The sequence below is a fragment of the Chiloscyllium punctatum genome, chromosome 15 (assembly GCF_047496795.1).
Source record: "Chiloscyllium punctatum isolate Juve2018m chromosome 15, sChiPun1.3, whole genome shotgun sequence".
Classification (NCBI taxonomy): Eukaryota; Metazoa; Chordata; class Chondrichthyes; order Orectolobiformes; family Hemiscylliidae; genus Chiloscyllium; species Chiloscyllium punctatum.
This window is the reverse complement of record NC_092753.1, coordinates 82,720,059-82,745,136: the sequence shown is the minus strand read 5'-3', so window position 1 is coordinate 82,745,136 and position 25,078 is coordinate 82,720,059. Positions and strand designations below refer to the sequence as shown.

Below are 25,078 nucleotides of genomic sequence, written 5' to 3'. Positions count from 1 at the left end.
CTATTTTTCAGTTCTCTAATTTTGGAATAAACGTTATATGTTTAAGCTTTGATTTTTTTAAAATGTTGTCCTCTTACCAAATTTTATTAAAGTAATTCATCAATTGCCCTCTTCACACATGCTCACAGCTGTCAATGTGAGAGAAATGTTGAGAGGGAGATTTACGATCAGACTGAGACAGATCATAACACCCGCTTAAACACAGGGCTGTGTTTATTTTTAAGAGCACACCAAATCACTTTTTAAAACCAAGCTGAGTGAGCCCTCATGGTAACTGAATGATTTGACAGGTTTGGAACTGTACACTTTGCAAAAACTGATTGTCCTGGTGACTTTTCATGCTGTTCCTGACTCCCCACTCATTAAAATATACTCCAGTGCACAATGAAGGTATTCAGTTCCAATCAGCAGGATGCCAATGTTTGTCTCTGGTGTCATTTGGCAGAGTTCAATGAACCTAAAATTGAGGGGCCATACATGAAACACCATTCATTTCTGTCTTACTGGTGGTGATCAGCTGTATAAATGCTTATTCCTTTCAAATATCTATTTAGTGCAGAAGGATAATAGCTTAGGGCAGAGGTTACTCAGTTCTATGCTTGTTTTGTAACCACATAAATTCCATCAGGTAAATTCTCTCACTGTACACACAAATGAAGCACTTTTGGCAGGGAAGTGGTATTCCAGTCTCTAACTCATGTTCAATTCATACACAAACTTAATACACTGTCATAAGCTTGATGGAAATAAGCAAACACTTCAGACATTTAATTTATATTATAGCTGATTTTAGGCAGGCTGTAAAGAAAGCTGAACCCTCAGGCTTACATCAATTCGCTAGGCCAAGAACAATGATGCTAGACTTGATACCTGGCTATAGGTATACCTAAATGAAACTGCTGGTCCACAGCCAATATCCTGACCGATTCTGAGGCTGAGTGCAGGATGAGAACCAATTGACTGTACAAGAAGAGCACAATGTCTTCCCTATTTGTCAGCTGTCACCCACAATATAAACAGCTTAAATAAAAACAGAAAATGGACACATTTTTATCTCTTTGCCCACTTTACCCCTTTGGTCTTTTGTACCTTAGAACCTTTTTGTTGTTTTAGCCCTGCTGACCTGGAAGATCCTTCGTTCCACTTCACACCACTCCCTTTCCCCATCGCTGCATTTGCTCAGAAACTACTTTGGCTCAGTTCTAATGAGAGGTAATCTAGCTGTGACCCTCACTCCGCAGAGCCGAACATTTCCAGCATTTTCTGTTTTTATTTCAGACTTTCATTGCCTGAAAAACTTTGGTTTTAGAGACATCTGGAATATGATTTATCCAACAAATTCAATGTTTTCATAAAATCCCTACAGTGTGGCAGCAGGCCATTCAGCCCATCAAGTCACATTGAAAATCTGATGTGCATCCTACCTCAACTCACACCCCCCCCCGCACCCCTGTAACCCTGCATTTCCCAGGGCTAATCCACCCAGCCAGCACATCCCTGGACACAGCGGGCAATTTAGCATGGCCAATTCACCTCACCTCCACATTGTTGGACTGTGGGAGGAAACAAGCACCTGGAGGAAACCCACACAGAGACGGGGAGAATGTGCAAACTTGATGCAGACAGTCACCCAGGGTCAAATCAAACCCTGGCACTGTGAGGCAACAGTGCTAACCACTGAGCCACCGTGCCTTTATACTGAAGAGGCAAAAGAAAATCTTCTTACTCAAAAGATCATCCAATTTTTGGAATCTTTGGAAGTTGCTGGGGTGTCATTGTTCAAGAATATAAGGCTTTCACTCACTACCAATATTAAGTATCCCAGTTCAGATCTGTTACAACATGTTACAATACCATATGCTAAGCAAGATCCCCACACTCAGAACAGAACTCCATACTGCGTTTATGGGACTTCTCTGTGTTCCTTGGATAGTAGATTGGAACAGTTTGTCTGTTATAGAACACACATGTTTTTTTTTAAATCAAGCCCATCTGAACGAATTAAAAAAGTATCACATCCATTTTGGCGATTGAAATCTCAAGCAGTACTGATGAATGTGGCCCCCAGTCCCATACCTTCACAGGGGTGTTAACTTAATGACACCTTGTAGATGTTTTCTTGTAAGTGGGTGCACTGGGAGTTAAGCTGAGACCGTCTTAAACCTAATTCATTCTGAGTCTTTCCAGTTGACAAAGAGGACTTTCATTCAGTCAGTCCGGATAGAATTCAGAAAGATTGCATAGGGTACTGTGCATTCCACCATTCTCCCATTCACTGGTAATAAAACTTTTAAAAAATTAAACCATTTGCTAAGAGTTTTCATTTGTGGCAATATAATTTATTCATCTCAATTTCTTTTTTCTTATTTTTTAACAAAAAAGACTTATTAACATTATTGGAGAAAGGATCAGCAAGATGAGGTGACTTTCAAAGTTAATGTGATGGAGCACACAAATGTTAATTGAGCTCACTATATACTATGAGAAGCAAAGTGTTTTAACCGGTTTTTCAGAAGAGATGTTGTATCCAGAATCAGAATCACTGCTCTAAAGGAGTTCTGTTAGATGCCTTTCTTGTTTCTTTAGTTGTCCCATTACTACCTTTACATAGTAAACCTTTTATAATTTAATTTCCTGCTTTTCATTCAACCATAGATGCTACCTGCAGTTTGTTCGTACCTGCTGCTATTTTCCTCTGAACTTGTTGAGAACGTGCTGATTGCAAACATTTGCTAGTTCTGACAAAAATTCATCAACCTGAAGCATTCACTCTATTTCTCACTCTGCAGCTGCTGCCAGAAATATTGAACATTTCCAGTGTTTTCCACATTTATTTCAGACTTACAGCATTCACAGTAATGTACTCATGTCAGGTCTATACAGTTAAAAAAGTTAGTATACAGAGAGCTCAACAAAATTTTTGTGTTATGCTAAACTAGGAGTCTGTATGTTCTGGTTGCCATAACAGGTACATTACCATGACATTTTATTTATAGAATCAGGAGTTCGTTCAGTTTTATTGTCAACATTTGTCCCTCAATCAATGTCAGTCAAAAGAGATTTGTTCAGAAATGGCAGATGGAGTTTATTCGGGAAAAATATAAGAAGACCAAATTCAGGTGTGAATTATACAATGAGGGACAGAAACCGTAGGAGCATTGAAATACACAGAGATCTGATGTACAGGTGGATAGATCCTGAAAATGACACCATAGGTGGATAAGATGGTCAAGTAGGTATACACCACACTTGCTTTCATGGGCCAGGGCATTGAATATACAAGTTAGCAAGCTATGTTACAGCTGTACAAAGCTTTAGTTAGGCCACATTTGGAATATTTCATGCAGTTCTGATCACCGCACTACCAGGAGGATGTGGAATGCTTTGGAAAGGGTGCAGAGAAGGTTTACCAGGAAGTTGCCTGGTCTGGAGGATTTTAGTTATGAGGAGAGGTTGGGTAAACTCAGATTGTTTTCATTGGAAAGATGGAGGCTGAGGGGCAACCTGATAGAGCACTACAAGGCATAGATAGGGTGGATAGCCAAAGGCCTTTTCCCAAGGTGGAAAGGTCAACTATAAGAGAACACAGGTTCAAGGCGAGAGGGGGAAAGAGTTGGTGGGTGCTTGGAAAGCACTACCAATGGAGGTGGGGAAAGCAGGCAGGTTAACAATGTTTAACATGTAACTGTTAGACACATGAACCGGAGGTGAACAGAGAGCTACAAACCATGCATGGCAATAAATAGTGCTTCTAAATAAGGCTTAGGAATTGGAATAGGCTTGGTGGACCAAAGGTCTTTTTCTCAAGCTGTATTGAATTGTATAAATTAAGTGAATTGTTTTAACAGACATCTCATCTCATTGCTGTTTCTGGGATCTTACTGTGTTCAAATCAGTTTCCACATTTCCTTGTAAACATGGACTGAAACTACAGTGCAAAAGCAAATATTTGGCTGTGGACAATTGTTGGATATCTGAGGGATGTGAAAATGTGCCAAATCAAAACGTTCATTTTTATTTATTAAAAAGTGAATGTAAACTTTTGCAAGATTTTTTTTCTCAAGAACACAATGTGATGAATTGAGCCAAGTTCAACTGTGTCATTGAAGAATGATACAATAGATGGAAATGTCACACTAATGTCTGGATGAATTTGTTCTTTTGCCAGCTCTTTCTCCAAATTGGAGCCCAAATATGAAATTACTAAACCTACACTTTGCAGATCTTGCTCTATAAAGCACTTTGATTTGCTGTAATGAAAGTATGTGAACATGAATAGATGTTTCCTTTGCTCCAGTGCATATTCCAGTTTGTGCAAAGCTAGTATGCCTTAAAATCCAAACCTACTATAAAATTTAAGATTAGATTCCCTACAGTGTGGAAACAGGCCCTTCAGCCCAACAAGTCCAAAGATTAACCCAGCCAGACTCATCTCCACCCAACAAAGGTACCTAACACTATGGACAATTTAGCATGGCCACTTCACCCGACTTAAACATCTTTGGATCCTGTGGGAGGAACCTGGAGCACCCGGAGGAAACCCATGCAGTCATGGGGAGAATGTGCAAACTCCACACAGGCAGTCGCCCGAGGCTGGAATTGAACCTGGGATCCTGGTGCTGTGAGGCAGCAGTGCTAGTCACTGAGCCACCTCCCTTGAAAAAAAAACAACCACTACTAACAGGGGACAGGCAAACTAAAGTCAATAGCTGATCATTTTAAATATGAGTCATCAAATGCAAATCAATAATGTAACAAATATCCCTGCAAATATCTTCAAAAAGCCACCTTCATGTCTGGCTTAAATCTAATTTTCCTATTAAGTTTCTTTTCTCCTAGTTAAGCTATTGAAACATTATCAATCACATCATTATCAACTGAATCTATTCAGACATAGATAAGTGTCATCCTTACACTGGAAGTGGTATAGCTCTCCTAACTCTTCCCTGGTTCAAATACGGCCAAATTCATCTTCAAGATGTCAGCTCCTTCCTGTTGACCATGATTGATTTCATCCTTTAGAAAGATGACAAGTGCTGTGGCTCTCCTTTAGGCTGTCCCATACACATAATCTTATGGTGTGATTGACGGTTCTTCTGAGGAGTGCAGCATAAACCCTACCTTACAAGGAGGAAGAAGCAAACGAGGGACAACAATAATATTTGGAGATTTCATAGTGAGGGATAGAGACAGGCATTTCTGCAGACTTCATTCCACAATGGGGTGCGGGGTGGGGGGGAGGGGGTGGGGGGGGGGGGGGGGGGGTTGCCTTCCTGGGGCCAGGGTCAGAGCATGTCACTGAATGGCTGCAAGGCATCCCAAAGGAGAAAGGCATACAGTTAGAAATCGCGGTTCACATTGGGTCCAACAACACAGACAAAAAGAGGCAGCAGATCCTACAACAAGAATTTAGGGAGCTAGGTAACAGATTGAAAGGCAGGACATTAAAGTTTGTAATCTCTGGATTACTCCCAGTTCTAATGATAATACAAATAGGCAGAAAGAGCAGATGCAGAGCTGAAGAGTTGAAGCAGAAGGGAGGGTTTTCTATTCTTGGATAACTAGGCCCATTTCTAGGGAAGTTGGAACTGTGCTAGTCCAATGGATTGCACCTGAACCAGAATGAGACCAATGCCTAGGGGTGGCACGGTGGCTCAGTGGTTAGCTCTGTTGATTCCAGCCTCTGGTGACTGTTTGTGTGGAGCTTGCACGTTCTCCCCGTGTCTGCATGTGTTTCCTCCAGTGCTCCGGTTTCCTCCCACAGTCCAAAGATGTGCAGGTCAGGTGAATTGGTCGTGCTGAATTGGCAATAGTGTTAGGCGCATTCGTCGAGGGAAATGGATCTGGGCGGGTTACTCTTCAGAGGGTTGGTGTGGACTTGTTCGGCCAAATAGCATGTTTCGACACTGTAGGGAATCTAATCTAATCCTGTGGGAGGTTTGCAAGTGCAGTTAGTGATCATTTAAAATAATTTGGCAAAGGGATTGGAAATGGAGTTGATCTGTAGTAAGGCTACTTTTCAGGTAAGGCAGATGAGTGGAAAGTGTTAATTAATGCATGGGAAGTGACATCATTGCAATCACAAAGATATAGCTGAGGGAGGAACAGGACTGGAAGCTCAATATTGCATTGTTTAGAATCTTCAGGCAAGTTGGTGGGCTATCCAATGATGTGCAGGTTAGGTGAATTGGCCATGCTAAATTGCCCAGAGTGTTTAGGGATGTGTAGGGTAGGTACATCAGGGGTAAATACAGGGGAATGGGTCTGGGTGGGTTCCTCTTCTGAGGGTCATTGTGGACTTGTTGGGCTGAAGGGCTTGTTTCCACATTGTAGGGATTCTATAAAAGAGGAGTTAGTATCATAATATTAATTAAGAAGTCAATTATTGCAGTAAGGAGGGATGACATCTTAGAAGGTTCCTCAAATGAGGCCATATGAATAGAACCCAGAAACAAAAAGGAGGAAACCACTTTGCTGGGTGCACTATAGACAGGGACAGATAGAAAGATAGAAATGTTGGCAACATTCAGAGAAGTGTCGGAGGCTGAGGGGTGACCTCATAGAGCTTTATAAAATCCTGAGGGGCATGGATAGGGTAAACAGACAAGGTCTTTTACCCTGGGTGGGGAGTCCAGGACTTGAGGGCATAGGTTTATGGTGAGAGAGTAAAGACATAAAATAGACCTAAGGGACAATATTTTCACACAGAGGGTGGTGCGTGTATAGAATGGGCTGCCAGAGGAAATGGTGGAGGCTGGTACAATTGCAACATTTAAAAGGCACCTGGATGGGTGTATGAATAGGAAGGGTTTGGAGAGATATGGGCTGGGTGCTAGCAGGTGGGATTAGATCAGGTTGGTGTATCTGATCGGCATGGACGTTGGACCGAAGGGTCTTTTTCCATGCTGTATATCTCGATGACTCTATGACTCTAAGTCTAAAAATAATATAGTAATAACAGGGGATTTCAACTTCCCTAATGTGGGATAGACAAAATGTGATAAGCTTAGAGGGTATGGAATTCTTAAAATGTATCCATGAGTTTTTTTCAAGATCAAGAGTGTGGTGCTGGAAAAGCACAGCAGGTCAGGCAGCATCTGAGGAGCAGGAGAATTGACGTTTCAGGCATAAGCCTTTAATTTCAAGCCAACAGGTAGAAAGTACTACAAGAGAGTGGATTGTGCTGAACCTAATTTTAGGAAATGACACTGATTAGGTGGTAGGTATGTTATTGGGGGACCATTTTGGTGATAAAGACCAGAAATCATTAACATTTAAGGAATTATGGATAACGGTTAAGATAAATTGGAAATAATACTGAACTGGCTAAGGCTGATTTTAACATACTAAGTCAGGATGTGGCCAAATTGGACTGGAATCAGCTACTTGCAAGAAAATTCACGTTAAAGCAGTGGGAGTCATTCAAAAGCATAATAGTGAGAATGCAGGGCCAACATGAAATGGATAAATCCCTTGGCCCAGAGAAGGTGTATCTCAGGCTATGGTTGGAGGCAAGAGAGGAGATTGCAGGGACTCTGACATTAAATTTCAACTCCTCTCAGGCCATAGCAAAGGTGCAAGGGGACCAGAGGACAGTTCATGTGGTGCTATTATTCAAGAAGGGATAAACCAGGAAACTATAGGCCAGTGAGTCTAACATCTGTGGTAGAGAAATCATTGGAAAAAACTCCAAGAGACAGAATTAATGCTCACTTGGAGAGGAATGGTGTAATCAAAGATAGTCAGCATGATTTTGTCAAGAAGAGATCATGTCTAACAAGTGTGATTGAATTTTTCAAGGCTGTGGCTTAATGTGTAGATGTGGGTAGTGCAGTTGATAAGGCATTTAACAAGGTGTCATAAGGCATATGTCATATAGATAAGAAGCTAAGAGCTCATGTGATCTAGGGCAATTTGCCAATGGATCCAAAATTGACTTGGTGGTTAGAAGGAGTGTGTTTTTCTAACTGGAAACCAATGTCCAGTGGTGTGATGATGGATTTGGCATTGGGTCCCTCATTGTTTGTTCTGTACATTAATGGTCTCGAATGTAGGAGGTATGATTGTTGAATTTTCAGATGACACGGAAATTGTTGTTGTGGTAAATAGCAAGGAGGAAAGCCTTAGACTTCAGGATGATATAGGCAGATTGGTCAGATAGACTGGTCAGTGGTATATGAAATTTAATCCTGAAAAGTGTTGGGTGATGCATTTTGAAAGAACTAACAAGCAATGGAGTACAATTGAATGGTAGCACCCAAAAATGTACAGGGGATCAGAGGGATTTTGGTGTACATGACCATAGATCCTTGAAGGAGGTAGCACAGGTAGATAAGGAGGTTAAGAAGGCATATGGGATATTTGCATTTATTAATCAAGGCATTGTATAGAATAGCAAGGAAGTTATGATGGTGGTGGACTACCATCGTTGGAATACATTGTGCACTTTGGGTTGCCACACAACAGGAAAGAGAGTGTACAAGAGAATTATCAGGACAATACCTGGGCTGGACTCTCTATGAAGACAGACCAGATAGGCTGGGACTGTTTTCCTCAGAGCAGAGAAGACTGAGGGGGAGCCTGATTGACCTGTACAAAGTTATGAGGGACTTGGATTGAGTATATAGGGATAAACCTTTCCCTTAATGAAGGAGTTAATAACTGGGGGTGCCATTTTAAAGTCAAGAGAAGTTTTAGAGAGGAAGTGAGGAAAGTTTTATTTTCTCTTGGGTATCTGGAACTCACTGTCTAAAGTTTTGGTAGACACAGGAACCCACACAATATTTAAAAAGTATCTCGATGAACACTTGTTGGAAAAATGGGATTACAATAGATAGATGCTTGCTGACTGACATGGATATGATGGTTTTAAGGGTCTCTTTCCATGGTGTTAAAAGCTCTGACACAATCACTGTATTTTTTATTTGCTAAATGTGGTGTCGGCAGAATTCTGATCACCTGGCAATGATTACAAGAGGATAATCTAATGAAAGATTCAAATGAATCATAAACTATAAACTTCAATGGTAGATTTCCCCCTTGAAGTTATTCTGAGGAATCTTCTAGCATGTTTTTTTAAAAAAACCTATCCCTCCATTTCTGAAGATGGTGCCGTTAATCCAGATACCTGTTCCACAGCAACTAAACATCGTTCTTTCCCAAACATAACTTCCATGTATGAGTCGGAACCAAGTGCTAATTAACTAGACAACAACAGGACATGACACTGATTCTATTTGTTTGCTCTACTCACAATAATACATTTCTCTGTGAGACCCATTGGATGACAATCAGAATTTGAGTTCACATAGACAGTTGTCTCTCAACTGATCCTAAGATGCAGAGTCAATTTTGCCTTTATCACCACCGAGGAGAGATCTAATAATGTAATACTTGTCATTGAACTTGAATGTTCTTAGTTGACATGGCTTGAGTTGTGAAGGTGGCAATGTAATCACTATCTGATCCATCAGAGAACAAAAGCAACTCTGTCCTGCCTTTGAGCCTTGTGTTGGTAACACCTATCAGTGAGACTGAGATTGTGAGAATCAAAGCAGACACTCAACTTCAACTCAGAGCTATAATTAGGCCACAGCTGGAGTACTGCATGTAGTTCTGGTCACTAAACTATAGGAAAGAGGTGAATGAACTGGAGGGAGTGCAGAGGAGATTCACCAGGATGTTGCCTGGGATGGAGCATTTTAGCCATGAAGAGAGGCTGGATAGGCTCAGGTTGCTTCTTTTGGAGCAGAGAAAGTTAGGGTGGGGGAAACTGATAGAGGTGTACAAAATTGTGAGGCGCATGGTCAGGGTGACTAGAAAGTAGTGTTCTCCTTTGTTAAAGGATCAATAACTAGGATGCATAATTTTAATGTGAAAGGCAGGAGGGGATTTGAGGAAAGCTTTATTCACACAAAGGGTGGTGGAAGTCTGGGAGAGTAGTTGAGGTGGGCAAAAACAGAACCTTTAAAAAGTTCTTGGATGAGCACTTTAAGTAATGTAACTTTCAAGGCTTTGAGCCTAGCATGGGAAAGTTACAAAAGCATAGGTAGCAGTATATCTTTGGTGGTGGAATTGTTGGGCCAAAAACCCCCTTCCACATTGTATGATTTTATGAGTACAGGATGAAAAATCTTGGCAAAAATATGTCTTTTTCCCAGCGATACTCCAGTTTTGTACATCTAACCAACCATTCAAACCCATTTTGGTATGATTTTTATATTTAGCATTTAGAAAAGACATCAGCCATGATTGAATTAAAATGCAGTTCAGCAAGTGAAAGATACAAGTTGAAGTAATTCTATAATTTTGGAATTATCTGGTACACAGTGTCCAAATAGCATTTTGAATCAACTCCTTGAATAAGTTCATTACCTGGATCCATTGACCTGATTTGGGTTGTACTCCATCTTGATGGCCACTCTGGTCGGTGGCTGTGCCAACCACTCTTGCTGTGGAACACGGGGGCTAATCTTTGAAGTCTGCCCATAGTCGCTTGATGAAGAAGCTGTCATTTCTGTTTTCGCTAGGTGAGATGTTCCGTAGGCACACTCAAATAAGGACTGGTCTTCACTGACTACTGATAGTGCTTCCTGTCAGAAAGAAAGATATGCAGATAAAATCTGACAGTCTCCTAGAGCACCTCAATCTTTGACTAAGCTATTGAGATGTCATTTTCCACCTTAGTTTACAGTGCAATTTAAAAATTGCCACTTATGTCTATAAGTTTTTAAGGAAACTTAATATTGTTTCTCCTCTATTGGTTAACCACAATCAATGATTGATTCAAATGTTGTAGTGCAAAAGACCCAAATTCATATTATTGGTGAAAAATTTGAATTTTCGTGTTGTTGATTGGCAACAATTGAGATAGAGTTAATATTTAGAGCTTCTTCTCTTCAATAGCTATTTGATGTTATGTTGTGTAATTTGTTTGTCGTTTAGGCAAGTCCTTAATAATCAAGTTTTTGGGAGTGTTTTCCATTTCTATTCCCCCCATCTTTGTTTCATATATTATGTCTCTTCCAGGAGTTAAACTAAGAGTGACCTAGTAATAATCTCAAATAGCTTGCTCATTGGGTTTTTTCCACCATCTCTGCTTTTCAGCTCAGTTCAGAAATCTCACAGTGTTTGGAATCATTGTCATCTTTGGATTCCTCATGAGGTGGCATGGTGGCTCAATGCCTGCCTCAGCATCAAAGACCCGGGTTTGATTCCACCCTTGGGTGAGTGGCTGTGCGGAGTTTGCACGTTCTCCCCATGTCTGTGTGAGTTTCTGACAGGTGCTTTGGTTTCCTCTCACAGTCCAAAGATATGCACATTAGGTGGATTGGCCATGTTAAATTGCCCATTGTGTTCAGGATGCATCAGTTAGTTGCGTTAGCCATGGGAAATCTAGGGTTCAGGGATAGTGTAGGAGGATAGGTCTGAGTGGGATTCTCTTCGGAGGATTGGTGCGGACCAGTGGGAGAGAATGGCCTGTTTCCACACTGTAGGGATTATATTCTATTGTAGCTCACTTTGTATCATTCTATTATGTTATAAACAAGATGGAAAATGTTCTTCTGTTGCACAATATATAAAGAGGATGACCCTGGGAAAGTGAAGTTGGACTTTAAACCTCTTGGGGAGCAAGTACTGGGATAAAATTTGACAGAGACTAGGGGTTGGCTTCTGAATGAAAGGACTGAAAGGTTTCATCTTGAAACACTGACTTTTTCTCTCTCTGTAGATGCTGCCAAACCTGCATTTTCTGTTTTAATTTCTGATTTAGTTGGCACTCTCAGTTTGAAGAACAGTGTTCAGCATGAGATTAAGGGGATGGCTAAAAGCAGTAGAATGAAACATAAGATAGATTTTTTTAATATCCTTCTCCAAAACCCATAAACAATATTGTAAAATCAATAGGAAAATGTTAGCTAACACAACTAATTCATGGCATCACCTGTACCCTAAGACAGGAATAATAAGAGTAAATTTGCCTCTCATGCCTTTATTAAATTTCTTTCCTCTCATCATAAAGATTTCTTCCCTAGTCTTGAAATCTTCCATCCAAGGGAAAAGATGAACTCTATTTATACCCCTCTATATTTTATAAATTGCCATCAGGTTGCCTCTCATCCTCCCACTCTCCAGTGAAAAATAAGACGGTTATACAAAATAGCACAAAAATTATCTTAATACCCATCTCTATAATTTTATTTCAAAGCAGTAAATTCCAATGCACCTTTAGAAATGTAGTGTATATCTAGAATTGTTAAGAATAATGCATAACTTTATGTTTAAATTTTGTTTTGTATTTTACGTGTTAAGAAGTGGCAGACATAGGTTAATTCAATATTGGTGCTTGTGTTGTGAAGCTGGGTCCTTACTACTGGGAAGTACAGAAGGTTTCAGTTATAAAGAAGGGCCGAATAGGCTCGGATATTTTTCACTGGAGAGTGGGAGGATGAGAGGCAACCTGATGGCAATTTATAAAATAATGAGGGGTATAAATAGAGTTCATCTTTTCCCTTGGATGGAAGATTTCAAGACTAGGGAAGAAATCTTTATGATGAGAGGAAAGAAATTTAATAAAGGCATGAGAGGCAAATTTTTACACAGAGGGTGGTTTGTATGTGGAATGAACTTCCTGAGGAAGTGGTGGATGTTGGTACAATTACAACATTTAAAAGACATTTGGATAAGTACATGAATAGGAAAGGTTTGGAGGGATACGGGCCAGGAGCAGACAGTTGGAACTAGTCTAGTTTGGGATTATGTTTGACATGGACTGGTGGGACCGAAGGGTCTGTTTCTGTTTTGTATGACTCTGTGACTCTAAGTCTAGAGATTCATTTTGTTTTATGTCAATTTTAAATGATGTTTAAACCTTTGAGGTGAGTGTGTTAAATATAGTAGGGCAAAAAGAAAACCTGTTATGAGCCAGTGGCAGTAGCTCAACAACACAGACAAGCAGAACAATCCAGTCAATTGCAAGTGATAAGATTGTATGGAATATGTGTACAGGATGGAGGCAATTCAACTAGACAACTGAGTTTAGATTACGTACAGTATGGAAACAGGTCCTTCGGCCCAACGAGTCCACACCGACCCTCCGAAGAGCAACCCAGCCAGACCCATTCCCCTACCCCACATTTACCCCTGACACTACGGGCAATTTAATGTGGCCAATTAACCTGGCTTGCACATCTTTGATTTATGGGGGGAAGCCAGAGCACCCAGAGGAAACCCACACAGACACAGGGAGAATGTGCAAACTCCACACAAACAATCGCCCGAGGCGGGAATCGAATGTGAGGCAGCAGTGCTAACCACTGAGCCACCATGCCACCCCACGAAACACACATTTTTGTTGTGAAAGTAATAGTGAGTTTTGCTGGTAGTTTGTTTTACCAGATGAAGGGATAAATGGAAGAAATGATTGGTCTGGAAACTGCTGAAAGGAAGCTGGTTATAGCTGTCCTACCTTTGTCAGAGCAGGAAGATTTAATGTAAAGATATTTGTGAATCTTTACTGATGTTTGAGTGGGTATAAGAATATTGTTGGGATAAAAAGAGGTCGTGAGAAATTTAACCTTTTCCTGAGATCTATAACAACATTTTTTCCCTCTTTCTTTTGCCTAATGTTGTATTGTTCATTTTTTTCTTGTTTAATAATGTTTTATTCTTGGTGCCAAAAGTACATTGAAAGCTTTGTGTGGATGTATTCAGTAACAAAGCTCCACACTTGGAAAAGACCAAGTTAGGATCTAACAAGCCAGGTTTCACTCTGGTTTTGAACTATCCAATATTGGAATCATCTGGAACTAACACAATATACTAAATATATAGCTATAAGTTTATATACTGTAAATAAGCATATCTGTTTATTGATTAATTCATTGTTGTCATGTACCGAGATAAAGTGAAATTAGATTAGATTAGATTCCGTACAGTGTGGAATCTTGCCATTTGGCCAACTAGTCCACACCGAAGAGTAACCCACCCAGACCCATTTCCCTACCCTATTACTCTACATTTACCTCTGACCTATACTCCTGACGAATGAATCTTATTGTACGGTGAATAATACATCACAAAAAGCTTTTAATTTGCTTGCTATACAGGCAGATCGTACCATAAAAAGTGCATTAGAGTAGCAGAACAGAATGCAGAAAACAGTGTTACAGCCACACAGAAGGTGCAGAGAGAAAGAGAGATCAGAATTAACATTTGAGAGGTGCTAACCAAACGAAAGTTATTGTACAGTGTCAACGTCATTCAATGCTTGCTTCTGATTGACAAGATTGTAAATTCAAGCTCAAATCCACAGTCACGAGAACATTAGTTACTCAGACAGGTTATCTAAGGATGAGATGTTATACCAAGGTCTTGTCTATTCTCAATATTCCTCCATCCATAATAAACAAAACCGTCGTTTGTCTTATTGCGGATTGTATAACAATGGTATGTGCACATTGGTTGCCTACAAACAACAGTGACTTCATTTCAGGAAAAAACTTCAGCGTAAAGATCCTGAGGACATGAATAATATATAATTTATAATTCATAAGACAATACAAAGGAATTCAATTCTCTTTATACTTTATTCTTGTCTGAGACCATTAGCTTGTAAATCAAATATCCAGATCCAAAATGGATATTGATTTGACTACAGTACTGCTGCATATGGTGTATTTTCCTGGCTTCAAACACATGACAGGAACACAGTATGTCAAACAAATTGCTCCTTAAGTTAATCAGATTTCTCAATAGCAGAAGGAAAATACATGAAGAAAATGTTGAGAAGTTCCATTTGTAAATCCAGAAGAAAAATAGGGTATATGAATCTTTGAATTCAATATAGAAATTAGCTGTCTTTGTCTTGGGTAAGGATGTCAACCAAAATAACTATATTTGATTGATGTTATGATGATACTGAGTGCAAACAAAACAAGGGTATTTTTACAGCTTGGAATGTGTTTCAGGGCACATTATATCACCATAGCCTTGTGTTGTAGGAACACAGAAAAAGAGCTTCCAAACATTCCTTCATAGAATTGGAAAACCCTTTGGAGTTTGTAATATATGTAATACCCTAACAGGGAGAATGTTAACTAATAATGAGCATCCACAATATTCTAAAAGTAACAGACAGATGCCCCAGACCAATAGGAATTCAATGTTGTTGGGTCAGCAGAGAATTGAAAGTGATCTGTCAAAGTCAGGAGCATCATTTTTGAATATAATGACAGAATGGCTACAGATATAGAATAACTTGTTCACATTCATACATTTTCATTAAATCTCTAATTTTAATGATACTCATAATGGTAGCCACGCTTTGGGCTGTCAATATCTCAAGCTTTGAAATATCCTCCTTAAACCTTTCCTGCGATGTCTTTCCTCCTTTATAACACTCCTTAAAGTCTACCTGTCTGGCCAAGCCTTGACCATCTGGCTTAATCCTTCCTATGTAATTCAATGTCAAAGTTCATCATTAATGCTCCCATGAAGGGCTTTTGGAGAGGCTTTTTACACTGTAAGAAGTAAAATAGCGCTGTAGAAGTTGCTATTGTATATGATACACTTTCATTTAGTATCAATGATTTATTAGATTAAATCATTATTGAATATTTATTTCTGTTTTACAAGAGTGTGAAACATTACACTTTGTTTTCAATAAGTAGGCCAGAATGGAAAATCTGTTGTGGAACAAAAGTTATCAAATTCAGCAGTAAAACTGTGGCCAAGATCACTCAAGCTGCCAGTTCTTTCCATCAATGTTCCTGTTAACAATAAAACAGCAAGATTCCCCACCATGAAGGAGAACAGACCAGTACTATGAATCATCTTGTTTTCTGTGGCTGCTCCTCCGAGAGTTAGATTGCAGGCCTTGCTCTGGAAGACAAGTTAAACTACTTTTCTACTGCTGGAACTTGACATTAGATTGAGACACAGTAACATTTTACTTGAATTTGGCGAAGTGGAATTGATGCCATTTTGAGTTGGCAAGTATAGCAGAATAGTTGTACTCGAGTACGCTGTGTCGCAAGGTGATGGAATGCAAGTCCTCAAGCAGCCCAACATGGACCATCATAATGGCACAAGTTGCCCAGATTGTACCACCAAGAGAGATATTAAGCAAAAAACAAATATTGTTCAAAAGTCAGGATTAAAACCTAGAGGGAGGTTCAGGCCAAAATCCTTCATGAGCTACTCAGGAACAAGTTTCTCAAGCCAAGATGCACAGTATGTGGAAATCAAAATAGAGAGGGAAAATATGACGTGTTTATAATTTGGGACATATTGAGGATATGATTGGTACTTTGAGCCCTAATGACATTTAACCCTGAATAATTCCTTAAAACTGTTCCAATAGGATGTCATCCAAGCGTGCGGCTATACTCCAGCTTCATAATTTCCATTGTCATAAAAGGATTTGCATTTATATAGTGCCTTTCTTGATAGTTAGATATTCCAAAGCTTGACAGCCAACTAATTGAAGTGTAATCACTGCTGTAATTCAGGAAAAATCAAGATAAATGTGCACACAGAAGCTCCTTCAAACTGTAATGTAATAATGACCAGTTAATCTGCTTTTCCAATGTTGATGAGGGCACAGGGATAACTCTTCTGGCCTTCTTTGAAATTGTGCCAATAGGGCTTTTTCGTTTACCTGCAAAGGCAGATAGGGGGCTGAGTTCAATGTCTCATTCACAAAATGAGACCTCTAACAGTGCATCAGTCCCTCAGCACTGATCTAGATAGGTATATGAATTGGAAGGGTTGAGAGGGATAATGGCCAAACAATGGCAAGTGAGATTAGCTTTATTTAGAATATCTGGTTGACATGGACGAGTTGGACTGAAGGGTCTGTTTCTGTGCTGCATGTCCTTGTTGTTTTACAGGTAAATCCTGGAGTAAATGTGTCTTGCCTCAGGGGCAGAAATGCAGCCAATTGAGCCACAACCAAAATCTGATGTCCTGCACTCCAGCACATTCAATCCAACATTTTAAACTACAATAATTTTGTGTTATTTACTCTGATATTGTAACAGTGTCATCTCCACAATAACTAGTACACTCCTTAGCTCACAGATCATCCACAAAGATTTTCATTTATCATGGAAGCTGGTCTTAATGCTCCCCTATAATTTTATATGATCCAATTAATTATGTCAATATGCTCTTCAAAGAACACTTAGTTAACAATAACATGTGTTGCTGGAAAAGCGCAGCAGGTCAGGCAGCATCCAAGCAGCAGGAGAATCAACGTTTTGGGCATAAGCCCTCCTTCAGGAATGAAGAAGGGCTTATGCCCAAAAGATCGATTCCCCTGCTCCTTGGATGCTGCCTGACCTGCTGCGCTTTTCCAGCAACACATTTTTCAGCTCTGATCTCCAGCATCTGCAGTCCTCACTTTCTCTTAGTTAACAATAAACCAACCTAAAGTGATATTTGAGATTTTAAGGTTTATTTTCCTTTGTATTATTTGGAATAGATGCACTGCTTAACAATTGATGTTGTGCCAGTTAAAAACATTCACAAGTATAAAGCATGGAATAAATAAAGACTGGAATATCAGATCTGCGTCATTTGTTTAAAAATTCATATTCAGCTATGCTAACATGGTGGTGCAGTGGCAGTCAAGAAGATTCCAAGTTCAAATCCCACTTGCCCCAAAGGGTTGAAATAATGATGTTGCTGATCAGGAAAATATCTACCACAAGAGCTCTTAGAATTGTAGCCCATTTTTTTTCTTCGCTCCTACCATCAAATCATCTGTGGGATTATTTTTTTCCATCTATTAGCCATTAGTCCTGCATTGTCCAACCTGCCACATCATGCACTCCACCTGCATTTATTTAATATTTGAGAAAACCTTCAATATGAATATTTACTGCCCAGTTGTAATCAGGCAAAGCTGCAGATTTATCCTTTCCAAACAATTGAACACTGCCTGGCTTCCTTCCAAAAATAACAATCCCCACACAAGTGTACTCAAGGAGTGTAGGACCTGACATATTCCATTTCAGGCTATAATTATTACACCCTCAATCCTGTTCCCAAGCAGATGTTCAACCAATTCTTGTTAGAAAAATTTTATCAACACAACATTGGAAGCCCTTGTTTGGAATGTTATCGTATAAATTATGCTGCACTTTAATCTTGTTTGAGGTTATTAACCTATATTTGCTTGTTCTGTTAATGCAGTGATGGTCAAAAAGTTGTTCACATCTAAGTCATCTATGCCTGCCAGCATTTTAAAGAATCAAGCGTGTTCTTTATTAATCTTTGCTTTTCTGATGAAAACAATCAATCTTAGGATCCTCCCCTGATAGAATTCTCTTCATTATTCTTCTCTAAATTGTCCTCAATTGCTTTTTGAAGCAAGTACTGAAATCTGCACTCAATATTCTAATTATGGTCTCACTAGGTAACTTGTTTCAATTGTAGTTAAATGCTGAGAAGATAGACATTTTTAATCAACCTCAACAACACAGCACTCCTGGAGCAGAAGGGATTTGTACCCAGAAATGTTTATACCTGCAAATGATTCGAAGTAGTCAGTCAATCAATGATCAACAGTCAGGGAAGGTACAGTGCTTGTTATATAAAATACAAAAGCTGAAATAAAATCAGAAAATGCTGTGAATATTATTGTGTAGTGTCCAACTGCACTCCTGAAGTTTGTGCACATTTCAATTTGTACTTTTGATCAGGACGGACTCTTGCCACCAAACAATGTCAATGCTGTCTTCATTTCAGTTGAAATACATATGTTAGAATATCCATGAAAGGTGTGTCAGTTCTGGAAGGACTGAGATTTCCTCACTACCATCTGCAATGATAGCATGCCTAAGAAGGGAACCATGGTAAATGCTGAGTTTGTCATTGATAAAATGCTTGTAAGAAAGAAGACTTTGAATGTGTAGTCCCAGTGTTACCTACTTAGAGTCATAGAGATATGCAGCACAGAAACAGACCCTTCAGACCAACTCGTCCATGCCGACCAGATATTCTAAATAAAGCTAATCCCACTTGCCATCATTTGCCCATTATCCCTCTAAACCCTTCCAATTCATATACCTATCTAGATACATTTTTAAATATTGTAATTGTACCAGTGTCCACTATTCCTGTGTCAGCTCATTCCGTGCACATCCCATCCTTTGTATGAAAACATTATCCCTCAGGTCCCTTTTAAATCTTTCCCCTCTCACCTTAAACCTATGTCCTCTAGTTCTGGACTCCCTCATCCTGGAGAAAAGACCTTGTCTATTTACCCTATCCATGCCCCTCATGATTTTATGAGCTTCTATAAAGTCATCCCGCAGGCTCCAAGGCTTCAGGAAAATAGCCCCAGTCTATTCAGCCTCTCCCTATAACTTATAAATTGATAAATTATATTTATGAATGATACTTTAGAAATTACTTCAAAAGTATCAACATATCATTCATGATGAATATAGTTATCATCACTTTTAGTTGGTGCTAGTGTGATCTGTCCACTATATGCTGTTGGATACTTACATGAAAACAACATGTTGATGCTCACTGAAACATAAAGTGGAAAATAAATACCCTCCAGGAGAATCCTTGCACAGTGACATGAGTATTTTGCACAGAGAAAGCATCCTGTGATTATTCTATATCACTGTTTTGCTAGCATCTACTGTCATAGTGACCGCCTCCATTAGAGGCTGCCATAGGGAATCGTGAGCCCTGAAGCACAATGGAACAACAGCTGAAAAGCATACGAAAGGTATTTGTAAATATGGCCGGGTTAGATACACTTAAATTGGGTTGGTGATATGTTATTTACTTGGAAGCATACCTTAGACTGCTCAAGGAACTATGGTTTCTTTCTCCAATTGAACATGCTGAAAGCGGTAATTGACAATGATGGAAATTGGTAAACACTATATGCTTGCTTTGAACAATTCCCCAGTTCAGGTGGCAGAGTCCCTAATACCAACATGGTAATGAATTGTTTTATTTATTGTTACATGTATCTTGTTACAAAGTACAGTGAAAAATGTTGTTGGTATCATGTTGCCATTTTTTGGCAGCAACATAGAAAAATAAACCAAAACATAAAATATAAAAGTAGAGGAATGAAGGCTCTTCAAAGTGTTTTCCTTTCTGAGGCAAAGGTATGCATTGTGCAACATTATTTCCAAAGACAATAGTCTTGAAATATTTATTGTAAACAGTTACGAGAGAATGTGGAGTGTGTGGAAATCAAAGCTCAACATATATAGTCCTCTTGTGTTCCACACAGCCTTAGAACAATAAAAACCTTAGCTCTCTCAATGCTTATTTCTATAGTGAGGTGATAGCGTAGCGGCATTATTACTACACTATTAATCCAAAAATCCAAGTACAGTTTGGGGACCTGGTTTTGAATCTGGCAATGATGAAAATTCTATTCAATAGAAATTTGGAATTAAGAGCCTAATAATGAGTATGAAGCCACTGCCATAATAAACCCATCTGTTGTACTAATGTTCTTTAGTGAAGGAAACTGCCATTATTGCCTGGTCTTTAATGAATCCAAATCCACACCAATGTGGTAGACTGTTATCTGCCCTCTGGGCAATTAGGCTTAGGCAATAAATACTGGCCTAGCCAGTAACGCCCTCATCCTGTGAATGAACAAAAACAAACACTTCCTTTCAGAAATCCCAGTTTTGTGGCACTAGACTCACTAGTTTGCCTTCAACTATTCTTATCGACTAAGGCTGAATTCTTATCTGGTTTCGCAACTTACTTTTTAAAATAATGAGCATGGCCATTAGATTATTATGGATGTTTATCCTTGTAAACATTTTCAATTAAATGGTTCAGGTATACCTCCAGGGCAGATGGGACCTAAACCAGGATCATCTACGTTAGGGGTAGGGACACTATCACGGTATCACAACACACTGCAGCTACTGCTGATCAATTTCTTCAGACCTGTTATGCCAGTGAGGGTTGGTCCTAGATTTTCTGGCCCAGAGAAGGGGCAATAAGTTAGAAGTTCCAATCTTTATCCTTATCTGTTATCCAAATCCGGGGGAGAGACAGATTAAGAAATGTTAACTGCAGCTTATCTTTCCATATCACATCTAACACAAAGAAAAGAATACACTTCATAAACAGCCATGAGAACAATGACGTTCAGCTGGTAAGGGAGTGATTAAACTGTCCAACAAACAATTTTGTTCAAACACAGCTTTTCTGAAGTCGACAGAAGGCCAGAGGGACAGAAATATTGCAAGAGGAAGTTCCAGACAGTATGAACAATCAGTCAAGAGCTTTATCACATTAACCATCTGAACACATCTTTTCCAAAATAAATTTTCTGATAGACAGGCTACATTATTCTTCCTGTTACACCATGTTAATTCAAGGCAAGTTAAATATAATAACTTTTGTGGCACTCCATTTTCTTCACATGTAATAAATATACATCAGTATCAAAGGACCCAAAGCACATGGTCAAAACTTTGCAAATAACTGGTGTTAAAGAACCTATAATAAGGAGACATACAATGTCCTATCATTGTATATATTTTCATATACATTTCTTTTTGTTTATTAAGAGACAAATCCAATAGTATTTAATAGGTTATTAGAATGCTAAATACCTGAGAGTTAAAGGTAAACAATGCAAATGATTGTTGTGAACTAATTAATTAATTATATTCAAATGTATAAGTTTTTCCTGAGAGGCTCTGCAGGGTTGCAGTGTATTATTTCACCCATTCATTAGATTTTGATTTGATCCCCACGTTTTCTTTAGAGTTACTCAGCCCTCATGAGTTGTTTAATTTTCACATGACTCAGTTTGTGGGTTTGCAAAAAGGTATTCAAAAGTATATAAATAAGAGCAGCCAGAAGGTCAGAGAGTTTTATTGTTTGTGGTTGTTTGAAATGAAATTCTGACTGGAATTTGGCAAAAGGCATTTAACTTCCTGTGTACAACAACATACTCAAGGGGCTGAATAGCCTGTTGCGGTTGCTAAGTTCCTAAAGCACCGAAAGCTGCTTTTAAACAGTACATTACCACATTTTCAGGATTACCTTTGAATGATGTCACTTTGTAGACAAACATGTCACCAAATTTACATGCATGATTCCATGAACTCAGTACTGGAAAAGAATATTTCTGGTTTAGTTACAAAGAAACAGGAGTAGGCCATCCGGCCTTATGAGCCTGTTCCATTTTTTTATTCATTTCTGGGATGTGGGCGTTGCTGGCGAGAGTGCATTTATTGCCCATCCCTAGTTGCCCTTGTGAAGGTGGTGGTGAGCTGCCTTCTTGAACTACTGCAGACTACCTGCTATGGGTTGATCCACAATGCCATTAGGGAGGAATTTCAGTTCTGCCATTCAATGAGATAATGGCTGATCTGCCTTTGGCCCACACTCTTTAATACCTTTGCTGAACAAACATTTATCCATCTCAGATTTAAAATTAATAACTGATCTAGCAATCAACTGTTGTTTGTGGAAGAGAGTTCCAAATCTCTAGCACCCTTTGTGTTTAGATGTGTTTCCAAACATCTATCCTGAATAATCTTTCCCTAATTCTACCCAGTCCTAGAATCCCAACCTGTGGAAATAGTTTATCTTTATCTATCCTATCTTTTCCTCTAGTATCTTGAAGACTTTCATCCTATCACTCCTGAATCATCTAAATTTTAAAGAAAACTTGTATAAGTTGTAAAAGTTGTATAATCTCTCCACATAAACTTAACCCCTTGTAAACTTACATTGCACTCCCTCCAAGGCTAAAATATCTTTCCTAAGGTGTGCTGCCCGGACCTGCATGGACTCCAAGTGGAGTCTAACTAGAGTTTTGTAAAACTGCAGGATAACGTCTGCATCATTATACTCCAGACCTCTCAATATAAAGGCCCGTATTCCATTAGCTTTCTGTCATCTATAAAATGCAAGTTCAGTCATCTGTCTGCACTGTTGCACATGAGCACAGTGACACAAACCTAATTTCTTCAGAACTGTTTGACTGGCCTGATGTTGGTGTTCACTCTCCTCAATATCCTGAGGGTAACAGAGAAGGAGGTCATCTGACACAAACAGAATAGTTACCAAGATGTCAGTGAAAAGAAAGTGTCCGTGGAGCTAAACTCTGTTCGCTGATATACAAAAGAATGACATACTCTGCCCATGGGAAAAACTGACTTTTGCATGTCGTGAGCTAGCTGTAAATGTCAAAATAGTTCAATTCTTTATTCACTGACTTTTCTCGATTTGTTTCCTTCCTTTTTCCTTTTCCACTATGTTGCTAGAAGATCATGAGAAAATAAAGATACACTCTGCTCAGCCTGTCACACAGACCTAATAATAAGTAGCAATGAATGCTGTTTCATCCCAGTTTGAGTGTTCAAAAGGTTCATCACACTCAGAATCTGAAATTTGCCTTGATTAACCACTGGTCTGAAGTATTCAGCAAAACTACAAATTACAAGTTTATAAACAAGGACTAACTGGTGGAAGTTGCTTAAAATGGTCATAACTTTCATCAATACTGAGCTGTAAGGGAGCTAGGAATAAGGTCAAAGTAACATTAACACTGTACACCCTGCAAAACAACTTTATTATCTACTCTTCACGTCAAAATAAATATGGCACATTTTTTAAAAGATACACATGAGAAATGCATGGTTGTAGATGTAGGAGGTTAGTCACTTAAGCTCCAGGACATCTCTGCAGGAGTTCCTCAGGGTAGTGTCCTAGGCTGAAATGTCTTTAGATGCTTCATCAATGACCTTCTCAATATCTTAAGGTCAGACATTGGGATGTTCACTGATGATTGCACAATGTTCAGCATCATTTGTGACTCCTCAGGTACTGAAGCAGTCCACATCCAAATGCAGCAACAGCTGGATTATATCCAGACTTGAGCTGACACAGAAGCCTGAACAAACGCACCAGCCAGTTTCGAAACAGTTTCTACCCTACTGTTAGAATACTGAATGGACTCACAAACTCTTAACATTCGTCTGTGCCTGTGTTTTTGTCTTTGCTGCTGTTACCTATTATTTACTTATCTATGCTAATTAACTCTGTGATCTGCCTGTATTGCTCACAAGACAAAACTTTTCACTGTACCTCAGTACATGTGACAACAAATTCAATTCAATTAAATGCAATTCAAGTAACATTTGCGTCATATAAGTGCCAGACAATGACCATCTCAAGCACAAGAGAATCCAACCATCACCCCTTGACTTTCAATGACTTTACTATCACCGAAATACCCACTATCAAAATTCTCAAGGTTACCATTAACTAAAAATTAAACTGGATTTGTTACATAAGTACAAAGACTACAAAAGCAAGTCAGAAGCTCAGTATCATGCAGGTAGCTCACTCCCTAACTTCCCAGATCCCAATCTACAAGGCATAAATCAGGATTGTGATGGAATACTCCCCACTTGGTGAAATGATTGCAACTCCAACAGTACTTAAGAAGCTTGGCACCATCCAGAACAAAGTAGCTTGGTTGATTGACACCCCATCTCACACATATCCTCCACCACTGATGCTCAGTACCAATAGTTTCTTAATATCTACAAAGTGCACTGCAGAAATTCAACAATTCTCCTTATGCAGCAAATCCACAGTCACTACCATTTAGAAGGAGAACAGCAACAGAAACAACACTAGCGCCTGAATGTTCCTCTCCAGATACTCCCCATCTCGAACATTTCTTCCATGTCATTGCGTCAAATTCCTGAAAGTCCCTCCTTATTGTGGGTGTACTATAATAAATGGACTGCAGCGAGTTGAGAAGGCAGCTCACTACCACTTCCTCATAGGCAGCTAGATATAGGCAATAAATCATGGCCCAACCAGAGAATTCCTGAGAATCAGAACAATATTTTATAACATTCTCTATCACCTACAGCTTGTGCAAATACACTCTCCATCGAGACTATGAAACTAATTTGAAAACATTTGTTCATGGGTTTACCAGAGGATAAGAGCTTGTTGGGTACTTAAACAATTTGATCTTCTGACATGATTTGTGACCAGATCAAGTTTTTTAATACCATTCCATGCAGAGTGAAGATAAAGT

The 25,078-nt window shown here is 39.2% G+C and overlaps 1 protein-coding gene across 9 annotated transcripts in view; it reads right to left on the bottom strand.

Moving 5' to 3' along the window:
- Nucleotides 1-25,078, bottom strand: part of erg (ETS transcription factor ERG) — a 261,529-nt gene that overhangs the window by 78,080 nt on the left and 158,371 nt on the right. For all 9 annotated transcript variants that reach the window (XM_072585663.1, XM_072585665.1, XM_072585664.1 and 6 more), the window contains one exon: nucleotides 10,375-10,592. In XM_072585663.1, coding sequence (XP_072441764.1) covers nucleotides 10,375-10,592 — 218 coding nt within the window. The remainder of the gene's footprint in view (nucleotides 1-10,374; nucleotides 10,593-25,078) is intronic.